This window comes from Mesoplodon densirostris, chromosome 10 (assembly GCF_025265405.1).
Source record: "Mesoplodon densirostris isolate mMesDen1 chromosome 10, mMesDen1 primary haplotype, whole genome shotgun sequence".
In the NCBI taxonomy this organism is placed as follows: Eukaryota; Metazoa; Chordata; class Mammalia; order Artiodactyla; family Ziphiidae; genus Mesoplodon; species Mesoplodon densirostris.
This window is the reverse complement of record NC_082670.1, coordinates 21,712,435-21,727,500: the sequence shown is the minus strand read 5'-3', so window position 1 is coordinate 21,727,500 and position 15,066 is coordinate 21,712,435. Positions and strand designations below refer to the sequence as shown.

The 15,066-nt window shown below is 42.2% G+C and overlaps 4 protein-coding genes across 4 annotated transcripts in view; 1 reads left to right on the top strand and 3 right to left on the bottom strand.

Annotated features, from left to right (window-relative positions):
* Positions 1-1,902: 1,902 nt before the first annotated feature.
* The window catches only part of LOC132497347 (uncharacterized), an 89,165-nt gene continuing 76,001 nt past the window's right edge, over positions 1,903-15,066 (bottom strand). The window contains exons 4-5 of the mRNA XM_060110477.1: positions 7,466-7,798; positions 1,903-2,239 (exon numbers count right to left, since the gene is read on the bottom strand). Of these exons, the coding sequence (XP_059966460.1) occupies positions 1,903-2,239; positions 7,466-7,798 (670 nt within the window). The remainder of the gene's footprint in view (positions 2,240-7,465; positions 7,799-15,066) is intronic.
* LOC132497363 (histone H2A type 1-B) lies at positions 8,728-9,120 on the bottom strand. The gene has a single exon (XM_060110498.1). The coding sequence runs from the start codon at positions 9,118-9,120 to the stop codon at positions 8,728-8,730; it is 393 nt and encodes a 130-aa protein (XP_059966481.1).
* On the top strand, positions 9,445-9,825 carry LOC132497377 (histone H2B type 1-C/E/F/G/I-like). The gene has a single exon (XM_060110520.1). The coding sequence runs from the start codon at positions 9,445-9,447 to the stop codon at positions 9,823-9,825; it is 381 nt and encodes a 126-aa protein (XP_059966503.1).
* On the bottom strand, positions 14,395-14,775 carry LOC132497376 (histone H2B type 1-C/E/F/G/I-like). The gene has a single exon (XM_060110519.1). It carries the CDS (start codon positions 14,773-14,775, stop codon positions 14,395-14,397), a length of 381 nt encoding a protein of 126 aa, XP_059966502.1.

Sequence of the window (15,066 nt, the reverse complement as noted above, 5' to 3'; positions counted from 1 at the left end):
TCACGGCTTATAGAGTTGCTATTTGGGCGGCCAGCAAGACAATACCAATGCATGTGCCAGGTCAGTATTGGGTGTGTGAGTAGAGGTTCACATAGTTGTGAAACAATGTTGTTCACATTAAAGTTTTTTTTTTTTTTTTTTTTTTAATGTAGGTCTTCCCTTAGATAAAGATTGCAGTTTCAGTTCATCATATCTGTTATTTTTTATGACATGGATTGATGAAGATGCCAAATGTGTTGGCTATCTATTGCTCTGCATAACAGATTGCCTTGAAATTTCTAGCTTCAGACAACACACATGTATTATCTCACAGATTCTGTGGGTCTGGGCAGGGTTTAGCTGGGTCCTCTGTGAGGATGCTATTGAGGTGTTATGCAGGACTGAGGTCTCTTGGATGTTTGGGGAAATATCCGCTTCCAAAGTAATTTACTGATTGGTTCTTTGTAGTTTTAAGACTGAGGGTCTTATTTTCTTGTTGGCTGTTGGCTTGAAGCCCTTATGGGCTGTTAGTTGAAGGCCTCCCTCAGTTCCTAAATAGCCCTGTGAGTTTCTTGTCATTTGGGCCTGACAACAGGGATACTTGATTCATCAAAACCAGCATGTAAGAGTCAAGGATGTTACAATCCTAGATAACATAGTCATATACACTAAATTTTTTACATCCTGTCACCTATGGTCACCTGGTTTGATGGTTAAAAGCAAGTCACAGGTCACATCCACACTCAAGGGACTTGATCATACAAGAGTGAACCTCAAGAGGGGAAATCCTGGGGGCCACCTTAAGAGACCATCACAGAATCCAACAGGACCAAAAGACAGTTAACTAAAAATTGCTCCTTCTTTCCCAACCCCCTCCCCACACCCCTGCCGCCACAGTACTGGGATTGGTTCAAATGTCCTGCAGGCAGGAAACCTATGTAAGGAAAAGGCACCCAATACCTTGAAGTCCTTTTAAACAGGCCTCTGCCAGTGACTTTCTTTTGAAGCCGAGACACAGAAAAATTTGTTCATTTATTACTATGGGGACTTCTTTCCCCTTTTCCTTTGCAAATACTGACAACATGAGAAAACCTTTGGTGTGGCAGAGTCCCAGCACAGGGCTAGTTGTCCATGTAGCTCGGTTTCTGACATTAAGGTTGAGAAAGGAAATCAGAGGGTTCTTGAGATGAATTAAATTTGTTGCTTTATTACAGAGTACCAGGGAATAGATTTGAAAAGGCAGGAGAGAAATCCCAAATTCTTTGTAGATTAAAAAACATCTGGTAATTAGTTTATATAATCCAAATATAAATGCTTTTAAGGGAGAGAAGAAACGGCCCATGTGCCACCTGGGCCTCCTCATGAGTGCCCTCACTCTCTACAGTTCAGTCTTAGCTTCTTTCATTATACCTCTTCCCCTGAGTTGCCCTACTAGGGGCTGAATATTTAAAATTTACCAAAGTTTTGAGTGAGATTTGAGCAGGCCAATAAGGCATTACCTATATTTGTCCCCCAACACTATTCATAGCTTACTGTCAAAACAGTAATTCTGTATTTTGGAAAATCTAATAAATTAGTAAAATCTTAAAGTTCACTGGTTCATTTTGCAAGACCGAGAATTCCTAAGAATCAGAAGTGCTATTCAAACAATGTGGGACGCTTAAGGGTTCTACACTGGAAAAGCCATCGTGTGGCATTAAAGCTGCAGCACGGTGTAAACGTTTGGTGCACTCAAACCTAAGCAAACATGAGCTGCATTAAAGCAACTGCACCCAAAAACCTAACAAACTTCGGAACTCAAGTTCCTTACAAAAAACCCTGAAAACACCAATTCAGGGCAACGAGCTCTTTCAAGCGAGTAGTTAGGTGGCCCTGAAAAGGGCCTTGGGCATTGCTACAGAAAATTAGTTTGTGGGTGCCGACTTAACCGCCAAATCCGTAAAGGGTGCGTCCCTGGCGCTTGAGCGCGTAGACCACGTCCATGGCCGTGACAGTCTTGCGCTTGGCGTGCTCGGTATAGGTGACCGCGTCCCGAATTACGTTCTCCAGAAACACTTTCAGAACCCCGCGGGTCTCCTCATAAATAAGACCTGAGATGCGCTTTACTCCACCGCGACGAGCCAGACGACGGATTGCAGGTTTTGTGATCCCTTGAATGTTATCCCGCAGGACTTTGCGGTGGCGCTTGGCGCCCCCTTTACCCAAGCCCTTCCCGCCTTTGCCACGTCCAGACATCACTAAGACTAGATGAGGTACGGTACTCAGAAATAGGGAGAGCACGCCGAAATTCTTATTTAAAACCCGGAAGCGGACCTTTTTGAAAACTACAAATGAGGGTGGGTAGGGGGTGGGGTTAGTTGGTAACCTAATTTATCCCCGCCCACCATGCCTGAGAGTCAGCGGGGCACAGCCGAAAAGAAAAGATTGCTTTGTCTGCTCATTCTCAGAATTCAGTTTAACACGTCCTGTTTCAGGGCATTTAAAAAAATTATCTTGTTTATCAAGGGAATGAAATAATTATTAAGTAACTAAATAACTATTAAGCCAGCATCTGTTTTTCAAGTTTGGATATTTAGGCCAAGTCATTAACCGAAATTATACATTGCCTCTCATTTTAAACGCATATCTGAAATGCAAACGAGTCCCTGGCTTCTCTCTTCCCAGAGAAGCATTTTTGTATACTTTAAATGAAGGTGAAATAGTTATGGTGGTAAACTTGTCTTAGGGAGCGAGGAAATTTCTGAAATCCATTGGGCAACAAGGCTTTCCCGCTGTCCTGTTTGTTTTTGGGAGGTATGACTCCATTGCTTGCGCCCTCAGTACTTGCTACCTTTCACCTTCTGACGTCCAGGACCTGTTTTGTGACAGGTGTTTTCTTATTTTTACTTTATTTTCTTCATTTGTAGAATAGAAATTTAACCCCGACATCACAAAGGTGTTCTGAAAATCACAAGGTAAATTTCTGGTCAAATGCTCAACACAGTCATTGAGGACCACTGTAATTACCTGCGGAAATTCCATCTTCATGCTCCACAGATTGACTTTCTCCCCAATATTCTTAAATCTCTCAATCTGGTATTTTGCCATCTAGGCCTATGTTCAGTTGCTTTCATAATCTCCATATCTTTTTGTGTGCAAACTTTTTATTTAAGAAGTCAGTGCTAAACTTACATCATTACATTTAAATTTATATAATTCCCCCAATTTAACCAGCAGTCTCCATTGCCATCTCCACGCTCCGAACACAATTCCCCCTAAGACTGTATTGTCTGATAAAGTAGTCAGGAATAACTTTTGAGCCGTTATTATATATAATATATATAATATATTCATATATATATGAAATATATATATATATTGGAATGGGAATGATGTTGCTGAGGAGCTGAATTTTTAATTTTACTTAATTTTAATTAATTTAAATTTAAAGGCTGATACTCCATTTCAGTTATTGGAAATTATTAGGTATGTTTGAACAACCTGGGCATGTGAACTTAATTTTAAACAATAAACGTATGGAATTTAAATACAATCATTTCCAGTAAAAAAAATAGTGTCAGATTGACTAAAATATAAACCCAATTTGGTAGATTTAGATTGAAAAAAAAGAATGTAAGATATTGCATTAATAATATCTCTATATTTATTACATGTTGAAATGAACATATCTTGGATGTTTGTGGTTAAATGCAATGTATTATTTAAAATATTGCATCTCTTTGCTTTTTAAAATGTGGCTACTGAAAATTTTTTCATTACATGTTTGCCTTGCATTGTTTTCTTTGGTCAGTGGTGCTGTAGAATTTTTCCTTTCCCCTCTCTGTTTCTTGATCTGTGTCCAACCTTGCTATCATGGGCTTTGGAATACAGTGGACGTTCAGTGTATTTCTAAGAAACCCAATTACAGATACTCGTCTCAACTAGAATGAAGCATTGCAAAAATAAATTAAAAAATAAAATCACATTAGAGAACTAAGGCAGGCTTGTGGAATAAACCATTACTTATCAAGGCAAGAAGAAATGAATACTAGAAAAATTGCTGACCTTAGAATTCTTCAAGGGCAGAATATCAGGAAATGGAGAGTACCTGAAAATTTATGCTTATTTTTTTTTTCCCCCAAAGTGTGTTTCTTGAGAGGGAGCATTCAGAACTGATTATGAAAGCAATGAGTGTTCTTTGATTGATAGATTGTTTGATAGATTGTGCACTCAGTGGTTTTATAAGAAAAAGAAAAGAAATCATTTAGTAGAAGTATGAAAGCGTTTCCTTAAAAGAAGGAAGGCCAGAAAACAATTTACTATTTCTGGAAAGTAGGTAAAGACCAAGAGAGAATGAGGTTAAAAAATCAAGTAAATTACTTTGGAGTCTAGAAAGAATAAAAAGTTAAAGTGTCCATTATTTGATGCATGAGTAAAATAAGAATGTCAAGGAGTTGCACCATGGTGTGTCATAGAAATTTATCTTGAAAGTTTATATATATATATTTATATACATACATATGTGTGTGTGTGTGTGTGTATATATATATATATATATATATATATATATAATTTATTTATTTATTATTTTTTTGGGTAAGGATTCACTGTGTTGATCTTGGGTGGCCTCAGCCTGCAGGATTTCAGTTCCCAGGCTAGAGACTGAAGTCAGGCCACGGTAGTAGTGAGAGTGCTGAATTCTAGCCACCAGACCACCAGGGACAGTGGCCAGTGACAAGGCCCCTGGCCCCCTGGCTTTGCAGAAATGAATTCCCACAAAGAGACGAAAAGTAGTGAAACAACTAAAGTGTTTATGAGGAGGAAAAAGAGTACTCGTGAATAGTGTGGACTTAAAAAATTATTCACAACCTAAAAATTGAGAGTTATGTTTTATTCGGCAGAGATTTTTAGGACTTAAAAGCCTGGGAGGCAGCATCTCAAGTAACCCTGAGAGAACTGCTCCGAGGAGGCTAAGGGAGAGCCAGGTTTTAGAGACGTTTTGCAACAAAGGGCAGGTAGTCAGGAACATCAAAAGATTATTGTTAATTAAAGGAAACTAGATATCTCAAAATAAGGAATTTAGTTCTTTTCTATGTATGGGAAAATGTAAGAGTCTGCGCTCACCGAACTCATTCCTTTGATATGCACCTCAGCTGTCTGGGGCCAGTATCCTTTATTTTCACATCCTGAGTTTCCTCAGGGCTCACTGTATGGAGTGGCTGCAGTCTGATGGCTGCTAGATGGCAGGTATTCTTTCCTTCCTAAATTCCCTCAGGGCTCACCAGCTCACATTGGAGGGCTGCAAGCGCTGCTGACTGTGACATCCTTTGTTTACTGATATGGCAGGAAATATTCCATTTCTCAATAGGTACACAGGGGTGAACTCAGAATGTTGAGTGTTTGCAGTAGTTTAAATCACTTATATGGGGCATCTCTTCCAGGTTTCTTTTGAACAATCATCTTGCTTTTCTTGGTTCTAAGTCATATTTGGATTATCTCAGGGTCCTGCCATGTGTGCTCCTGCATCTCTTAGCCAAGATGGATTCTAGCAAAGAGGCCTATGGGTAGGTTGACATCACTTACTATGGGGTGGTGCCCCCTCCTTATTTGACCTCCAAGGAGTGTTTCTGCACATGTTTAGTCTGGAAGGTTTCCTTGACCTTGAGAATGAGGAATATGTGGTCTCTTTATCTTTTATCTGGGCAGGACTCAGCTCCTCTCTACTCCAGCTATTATCTTTGTCTTGGAGTATCTGTTGACAGGCGACAAACTCCAGCTGCTCAGCCTGGGGCTCATCTATCTCCTGCCTCAGTGTGAGAAAAATTGTCTGAGACTTGGAAGTAAGGAAAAAAGGAGGGGCCATGATGTCCAATATACAAGGTTATAGGCCACACAAGGATTCTATAAAAATGTACTTAGATCATCTATCTATTTACTATTGACTGTAGGTGCCAAAATTAGGGAAGTTACTTAACTGGCAGAGCTTTGTTTGGCAGAGAGGCAAATAATTTCTGTCCAGTGGAAGATTTATGACCTATTGGATAATAAAATAATTTTATTTTAAACTAATTTAACAATCCTGTTCTAACATTTCTTTGCTGCATTTTCTGTAAATATCCTAATTACTTAAATGTTCTTTGAGCCTACCATGGCATTTTACCTGTTGGTTCATTTATTGAAAAGTGAAGCTCTTTGACACATGCTCATTTTTATTTGCTGAATCATGATTTTGCCTTTTTGAAAAAAAAATGTAAGTGAGATATCATGTGATTGTGATTTGATTAGAAATAAAGGGGGATTTAGGAGAGGTGTTGGTTCTTTTCACCTTTTTCTTTAGGCCCGGGAAATTGAACCCTTGTCACTCAACGTCATGGCGAATCATCATTGGTAAGCAGCATACAGGAAGGTGGAAATGGCAGACAGGAAAGCAGATTCTTTATCAGGCATGGGCTCACTGCGGATAAAAGAAAGGCTCTGGTCACTACAGAACAGCTCTGAAATCTGTTAAGATATATATATATATAAATATCAAATTAAGGTAAAGGAACCCACTGAGTTTTGTTTTGTTGTCATATGAGAACATAGTCTAAAAAGCCCACCCAAGTGTTTTTTTAGTTATTCTACGGGAAGGCGTTTCTGTTTAACTATTTATTAGGGTCTAATATCTGTGAAGTGTCTATGAATTTAGATGCTAATTTATAGGATATTAAAAATTTCAGTGATTTTTGTCCATTAGAGATGACTATTATCTCTTTCCAGTAGAAAAGATAACTTAAAGGTAATAATATAATTGTACCATAGGACAATAAAACTTTTCAAACTAAATTTGCTCGTTTGATTTTAATTCAATTTTCTTTCTTTTTCCCAGGTGGAGGGCGGGTGGTGGTGGTGGTGGTGGTCGTGAACTTTCCCGCTGTACATCTTGGTTCTCAGCTGGGGCCCCTGTAACAAAACACAGATTAGCAAAGGAAAAATAAACAGGTTTATTAACATGTATATTTCATACATACGATAGCAGAGACCCAGGAGAAAGTAATCCAAAGTGGTGTCTTACAACTCCAGCTTATATAGCATCTTCAACAAAGACTAGATTTGTAGAGAAATGACAGGACAAAGAAAAGCACTTTTAGGCTTCTAAGGGCAGCAAACTGTGAGAAGGTAAATATATGGGAGGAAACTAACAGCGAGGTTTGTTAGAGTCCTCTGGAGCCTCTCTGGTCTGAACAGCCTGTGCAGTCTCCAGTACAGAATTTATATCCTGCTATAAGGCAGAAAAAAAGAGTAGAGAGAGGTTTTTCTTCCGATTATTGCTTATTAACTGCCTAGGGAGGTAAAATAAGGGAAAGCATTACAACAGTTCTTATCGACAAAGTAGGTGGCTCTAAAAAGAGCCTTTTACAGTTCAGAGTAAGCAATAGCCTTGGGTTACGCCCTCTCCCCGCGGATGCGGCGGGCAAGCTGGATGTCCTTGGGCATGATGGTGACGCGCTTGGCGTGGATGGCACACAGGTTGGTGTCCTCGAAGAGCCCCACCAGGTAGGCCTCGCACGCCTCCTGCAGCGCCATCACGGCCGAGCTCTGGAAACGCAGGTCGGTCTTGAAGTCCTGCGCGATCTCGCGCACCAGGCGCTGGAACGGCAGCTTGCGGATCAGCAGCTCCGTGGACTTCTGGTAGCGGCGGATCTCGCGCAAGGCCACCGTGCCGGGCCGGTAGCGGTGCGGCTTCTTCACGCCGCCCGTGGCCGGCGCGCTCTTGCGGGCCGCCTTGGTGGCCAGCTGCTTGCGTGGCGCCTTGCCGCCGGTGGACTTGCGAGCGGTCTGCTTTGTACGAGCCATGACGATAACAGAAAAGAAAACTGGCTGGAGAGTAGTATGGTGCTGGTGCCGGTTCTGACCTTATTGTGGGGTAGGTGCAGATCAGTCTGATTCCTAGTTCCCGCGCTGTGATCTAATTGGTTCTCACGTTGCCTTTAGGAGAAATATGGTTGGATTTCATTAAAGATTAAATGAGTTACCAAATTTTATTTCAAGTTTATAGTCCACTTTGAATTGAGTCCATAACAGTAAGGTTTCACTTAGTATAGATTTTTGTGTAATTCATTGAATTTTTCTGGAAAGCGAAACAACCAATAAACTAAACAATTCTCACTAATAATGCCGTCATTCGCAGAATTTAAAAAGCCCGCCCAGGAATGTCATTGGTCAGCTATTCCTCCTTTGTTCTCTCATTTATTTTATTCATATTTTACTTTTTGACACCAAGTTCGTTTGACTATACATTATATGTAATAATGCATATACCTTGTGTACATGCAAAACCACCACTCAACATGAGGCATTATGGTCTGTATTCTTTGTCATTTACATACATATACGTTATCCATAGCCTACAAGCCCTAATTTATGTCCTGACACAGAATTCCCTTAACAGGGGTTCTTTATGTGAGTTTACAAACGTATTGCATCTTTTCAGTTAAAGGGATGGCAGAAAGCTAGCTTCATGAATTTTTCTAAGAATTTATGGTGCATAAAATGTGACCAACGGCTAACAATTTAGCCTCTTTGTGGCAAAGATGGGAGCGGTTTCCCATTTTTAAATGCAAAACTTTTAACAGGCTAATATAAGCAAAATTTAAGCGGAACTACACATTAAGACTTGGACACGTCTCCTATACTTACGAAGTATTTCAGCGCTTTCCGGGAGAAAGTGGGTGGCTCTGAAAAGAGCCTTTGATTTTCGGAACAGGGACTGAAGAACTGCTAAACGTTTCACTTGCCCTTGGCCTTGTGGTGGCTCTCGGTCTTCTTAGGCAGCAGCACAGCCTGGATGTTGGGCAGGACGCCACCCTGAGCGATGGTCACGCGACCCAGGAGCTTGTTGAGCTCCTCGTCGTTGCGGATGGCCAGCTGCAGGTGGCGCGGGATGATACGCGTCTTCTTGTTGTCGCGGGCCGCGTTGCCCGCCAGCTCCAGGATCTCAGCCGTCAGGTACTCCAGCACCGCCGCCAGGTACACGGGGGCCCCGGCACCGACCCGCTCGGAGTAATTGCCCTTGCGGAGCAGGCGATGCACTCGTCCCACGGGGAACTGGAGCCCGGCTCGCGAGGAGCGAGTCTTAGCCTTGGCGCGAGCTTTGCCTCCTTGCTTCCCGCGCCCAGACATACTGAGTGCTAGCAGGGGAAAAACAGCCACAAGAAAAGCGAAAAAGAAATGTTCTATAAGGAGCAACAAGATGACAGTTATAGAGCTGGGTGGAATTGTCAAATGAGAGGTAGGATTGGTTAAAATCGTCTTTTTACTAGACAACCAATAAGAAAGGAGCTGTGATGCAAGTAAATTTACATAAACTCGTCACTGATGCATTATCAAATCAGTTCTGGATATTCTTGAAAACCTTATTTGCATAGGTCGCCTATAAAAGACGAGATTCTAGACGTAAGCAGGCATACGAGTCATACTTAAGGGCGCGTTTTGAATTCGGCAAGTATGCCTGAACCGGCCAAGTCCGCTCTTGCCCCGAAGAAGGGTTCCAAGAAGGCCGTGACCAAAGCCCAGAAGAAAGATGGTAAAAAGCGCAAGCGCAGCCGCAAGGAGAGCTATTCCGTGTATGTGTACAAGGTGCTGAAGCAGGTCCACCCGGACACCGGCATCTCGTCCAAGGCCATGGGCATCATGAATTCGTTCGTCAACGACATCTTCGAGCGCATCGCGGGCGAGGCGTCGCGCCTGGCACATTACAACAAGCGCTCGACCATCACGTCTAGGGAGATCCAGACGGCCGTGCGCCTGCTGCTGCCCGGGGAGCTGGCCAAGCACGCCGTGTCTGAGGGCACCAAGGCTGTCACCAAGTACACCAGCTCCAAGTAGATGTTTATAGGTGCTGTTAAAACAAAGGCTCTTTTCAGAGCCACTTGCATTTTCATGTGAGGAGTTGTGATGCTCTCCTGTTGCCCATTTTGGGCATGTTATCTCAACACACCGCAGTTGGCTGAGTTGTTCAAATAAGTCTATGTATAGAGAAGCCCTTGTGCTTATTAAAACAGGCTTTTTCTGTTTCACCTCTTTCCCAAACCTTCTTATATTCTATACTAAAAAAGCCAAGAGTTTCTGTCCACCATGCCTTATTTTCAATTAGGAAAGCAAGGGAGGCTGGCTGGGTGGGATTAGGAAAGGGAACTCTTCCATCCTAGCCACGGTTTGGCACTCTGGTACCAGGAATTGGTTTCAGTTCCCAGCTTCCCCCGGCCCTTTCCCCAGAATGGATTCTACACTCCCAGAATCATGCCCCACCCCACAGAATTCAGAGTCTTACCTCCACCCGGCCTCCCCTCCAAACTGCGACATTCTAGTACCTCTGCCTTCTGTGTGCCCAGACCCCTATATGTGGTCCCGTTTCAGTTGCTTCTGAAACACTTCAGCTCGGGTTTTGCTCTTCCTTCCAAAACCTGTGTAACTTTTATTAAATTATCTTTGTAAAAATAACCAATAGTTTTCTTTTTTCCTGACAGGACACTGACTAATGCATGGTGCCAAGCCTCCCTTGATTTAAACCTTTTGCTTATTTCACTTCGTTTCAGCATCAGGCACTTTGATAATCATACATTTTCCTTACTCTCGATCTCAGAAGGGTTTATCACCATCAGTTCTCCCAGGTAGGTAAAGCATTTATTCCAGGAGACAAAAGAAGTGAGTCGAATTTGAGTGCAGTCTGCAGGCCTTTGGGATCTGGAGCTTCATCTCCTAGCCTAACCATGTCTTCCTTTTTGGCTGATTCGGGACACTTCATGAAAGATGAATAAGAAATGCACCAAGAAAAGGGATGTAGCCTAGTGCTGGGAGAGGAGGTAATTCATGCAAAAATACTTCCTAAAGTGTTGAGAAATCTGTACGTGTGAAGTGTTTTTGAATTCTATCTAGACATCTTTGAAAGAAAATTGCATCAGAAGACATTGGTTGGAATTTGAGTTCTGTGAGGTAAATAATCTTTGTTTCTCACAGCCTCTGTTCCTTACTTTAAAAATGAGAATGTTGGGCTTCCCTGGTGGCGCAGTGGTTAGGAAATCCACCTGCCAAATGCAGGGGACACGGGTTAGAGCCCTGGTCCGGGAAGATCCCACGTGCCTCGGAGCAACTAAGCCAGTGCGCCACAACTACTGAGCCTGCGCTCTAGAGCCCGCGAGCCACAATTACTGAGCCCGTGTGTCACAACTACTAGAGCCCATGCTCTGCAACAAGAGAAGCCACTGCAAATAAGAAGGCCGCGCACCGCAACGAAGAGTAGCCCCCCCACACCCCGCCACAACCAGAGAAAAGCCCGCGTGCAGCAGTGAAGACCCAACGCAGCCAAAAATAAAATAAAATAAATTTATTAAAAAAAAGAGAGAGAGAATGTTATAGGAGTTCCCAGGCTTTCCAGTGGTTAGGGATCCGCGCTTCCAACTACCTTGGCCCCGGGTTCAATCCCTAGTCGGGGAATAAAGATCCCAGAAGCCGCGTGGTATGGCCAAAAACAAACAAAAAACAAACAAACAAAAAGGATATTACTGAAACCAACTCACTGAGAGTTTTGTGTAAACAAATGCAGTAGTTACAATGAAAGCAAACATTACAATTTGATTTGCAATTCATGAAGTTATTTATGGACATTATGAGGTAAATTTTCCCATTACTCCTACACTTTACATATAATGAAGACAAGCTTTTTGATATAGTCTTATAATCAGAAGTAATAATACTATAATGAATGAATAAAGTGCTGCTCCATGAAATTAGACTTTCTGCTGTTAAAATCAGACACCCTAGACACAGTAGCTTAAAACGGAACGTAGGGGACTCCCCTGGTGGCGCAGTGGTTAAGAATCTGCCTCCCAATGCAGGAGACACGGGTTCGAGCCCCGGTTCTGTAAGATCCTACATGGAACAACCAAGCCCGTGCACCACAACTACTGAGCCCAGGCCTGAACTCTAGAGCCCGTGAACCACAACTACCGAAACCCGCGTGCTCCGCAACAGGAGAAGCCACCGCAATGAGAAGCCTGCGCACCACAACAAAGTGTAGCCTCCGCTCACCGCAACTAGAGAAAGCCCGCGCAGCCCGCGGCAACGAAGACCCAACACAGCCAAAAGTAAATAAAAAATGAAGAAAGAAAAAAGGAAATGTAAATTGCCGCTGTTAAAATGAAAACAATGTCAAAATTAGGTGAGCCTGCAATTTTAGGAAGAACTTACTTGTATGTATAGTCATTTTTATATTTACACTGAGAGGCCTCTCCCGTTGCGGAGCACAGTCTTCGGGTGCACAGGTTCAGCGGCCATGGCTCACAGGCCCAGCTGCTCCACGGCATGTGGGGTCTTCCCGGACCGGGACACGAACCCTTGTCCTCTGCTCGACGGATGGACTCTCAACCACTGCGCCACCAGGGAAGCCCTATATTTACAGTTTTAAATTTAAACATATGTAGTTATAATCTTAAAGATCATTGAATACATTAATCAATAATTCTTAAACGTGAGTGCCTTTTCAATTGGTGGTCTGACAAATTTTCACAAATACAGTGGCTTACAACAATACATTTATAATTTTATGGTTCTTTAGATCAATATTCTGAAATGAATTCCATTGAGCTAAAATGGTGTCAGAGTGCTTGGGCCTCTAACAGTGAAAATCTGTTTCCTGTCTTTTCCAGCTCCTGGAGGATTTTCCTTGTTCCTTGGCTCACAGCCCTTTGCTAGATTTGAAAGCCAGCAGTATCTGGCCACATTCTTCTCACACTGCCATCTCTCTGGTTCTGTACTCTGATTCCCTCTGCCATTGTTAAGGGCCCTTGTAATTATATTAGGTTCACTTGGATTATCTAGGATAATCCTATTTATTTATTTGGCCACACACAGCATGCGGGATCTTAATTCCCCGAACAGGGATTGAACCTATGTCCTCTGCAGTGGAAGCGCAGAGCCCTAACCGCTGGACCTGGAGGAAATTCCCTAGGATAATCCTATTTAAAGTCAGGTGATTAGCAACTTTAGTGCCATCTGCCACCTTAATTCCCATTTGTTATGTATCCTAACATATCCACAGACTCCAGAGATTAAAAGGTAGACGTAAGTGGGGAGGCATCATTCTGCCTAGCACAGTAAGTGACAATATTTTTAGAATTTGACAGAATGCTATATAGTTTCTGTTCTGGTGTGAGGACGAACATATGGACACACTACTGTATGCAATTTCTTGGATTTCATATACTCCCCTAAAGCTCATATAGACCTGGTGTAGATGTTTACCTCTGGGACTACAGAAAGCAAAAATTGACTATTTACAATAACATAAACTCTCAAATACAGCTATCTGGTATTTTTAGTTTTCATTCTTTTACATTTTTTAAATTTTTTCTTTTGTTCTTTATATGTATTGTTTGAATGTTTATGTATTTTTTTTGTATGTTGTGTGTGCATATTTATGTACTGTGTTGGGAGTGGGAAGCCTGGTAGTCATTCATTACACAAGATTATAGACTATTAGTACTTTTTTCCTTCCAGGGTTGAAATCCTAAAAATATCTTGTAAATACATTCTTAGCATTTGTTCCATATGGGTTGCCATTTATGGCAGTTTATAAACTTAAGCAGGTTTGTGGTTATGAGAAAAGTGTCGATTTTCATGACCGTGATACATAGGACAGGAGAGTGGTGGTCGTATGAATTATTTTCATTTAAAAAGTTATTTTTTTTTTTCTGACTAGGACAAAATAATCATAACATCCACCCTGAGAGAAAATAACACAATTTAAGGGAGAGGAGGCACCAAAATATTTTAAGGGCATTTCTTTCCTAAACTGCCAGTGGGTTCGGCAATGGTCTAACTTTTCATTAGCCAAGCCTTGGAAAATTTCTCCTTACAATTAAATGGCCCTATCCTGGAACCGGTGATACTCGCTTTTCAATTTCTATGCACATTAACTGTGCTGCTCCCATTAATACTTAGGAAAGTTACATTGCTTTAATCAAATCGAATACATGTACATATTCTTCTTACTACCACCCAGCACTAACAAGGCATTGCCAAGGATTTAAGAGGATTTCTTAAATCCTCTTCACTATTCATGGAGTCAGTTCGTAGGGCACACTACATCACAGCAGTTCAAATGATACTTACATGTCCACACTTGGCTAGCCTTGTAGCCAAAGTGAGCAGTGAAAGCAAGAGAAGGCTATGCTACCATTTACCTAGAATGTAAATACATATTTTGTTTTCAAACCAAAATGCTGTGAACTTCAAGTACTAGCACCATACAGCAACAAGTTCTTTTCAATAAATTAAAATTGAGTCTATTATGGCAATCATATTAGAGACGAGTCATTACAGCTCTTATGCTGAAAAAGTGGGTGGCTCTTAAAAGAGCCTTTGAGATTAACCACGAAAAGCACTTTTTTGCTGGGGTCACTTGGAGCTGGTGTACTTGGTGACAGCCTTGGTGCCCTCGGACACGGCGTGCTTGGCCAGCTCCCCGGGCAGCAGCAGGCGCACGGCCGTCTGGATCTCCCTAGACGTGATGGTCGAGCGCTTGTTGTAATGTGCCAGGCGCGACGCCTCGCCCGCGATGCGCTCGAAGATGTCATTGACGAAGGAATTCATGATGCCCATGGCCTTGGACGAGATGCCAGTGTCCGGGTGGACCTGCTTCAGGACCTTGTACACGTACACAGAATAGCTCTCCTTGCGGCTGCGCTTGCGCTTCTTGCCGTCTTTCTTCTGGGCTTTGGTCACCGCTTTCTTGGAGCCCTTCTTCGGAGCGGGAACGGACTTGGCCGGCTCGGGCATGACGAACACCGTGCCAAGTTAAAGAAAAAAGTGTGTCGTGGAAACATCACTCAGGATATTTGTAGAGCTACTATGCAAATATGGTATTTAAAACTTTACACTTTGATTGGATAAATTTTCTACGTTTTTCGGTGGTATGCAAATTACGTGACAGCAGTTCTCCGTTTTAATTGGTTGCAAGCTTTTAGACCCTTTTAACCAATCAAACAGTGTAATTTACAATTCGGCTTCGAAGTATAATTGCTTCTCATTTGTTAAGAGGATTTGTAGTTTCCTTTCGCTTCTTCTTTG

Bases quoted from the DNA above. Each gene is read 5' to 3' on its own strand.
- LOC132497376 (XM_060110519.1), bottom strand. From the start codon at position 14,775: ATGCCCGAGCCGGCCAAGTCCGTTCCCGCTCCGAAGAAGGGCTCCAAG.
- LOC132497377 (XM_060110520.1), top strand. From the start codon at position 9,445: ATGCCTGAACCGGCCAAGTCCGCTCTTGCCCCGAAGAAGGGTTCCAAG.
- LOC132497363 (XM_060110498.1), bottom strand. From the start codon at position 9,120: ATGTCTGGGCGCGGGAAGCAAGGAGGCAAAGCTCGCGCCAAGGCTAAG.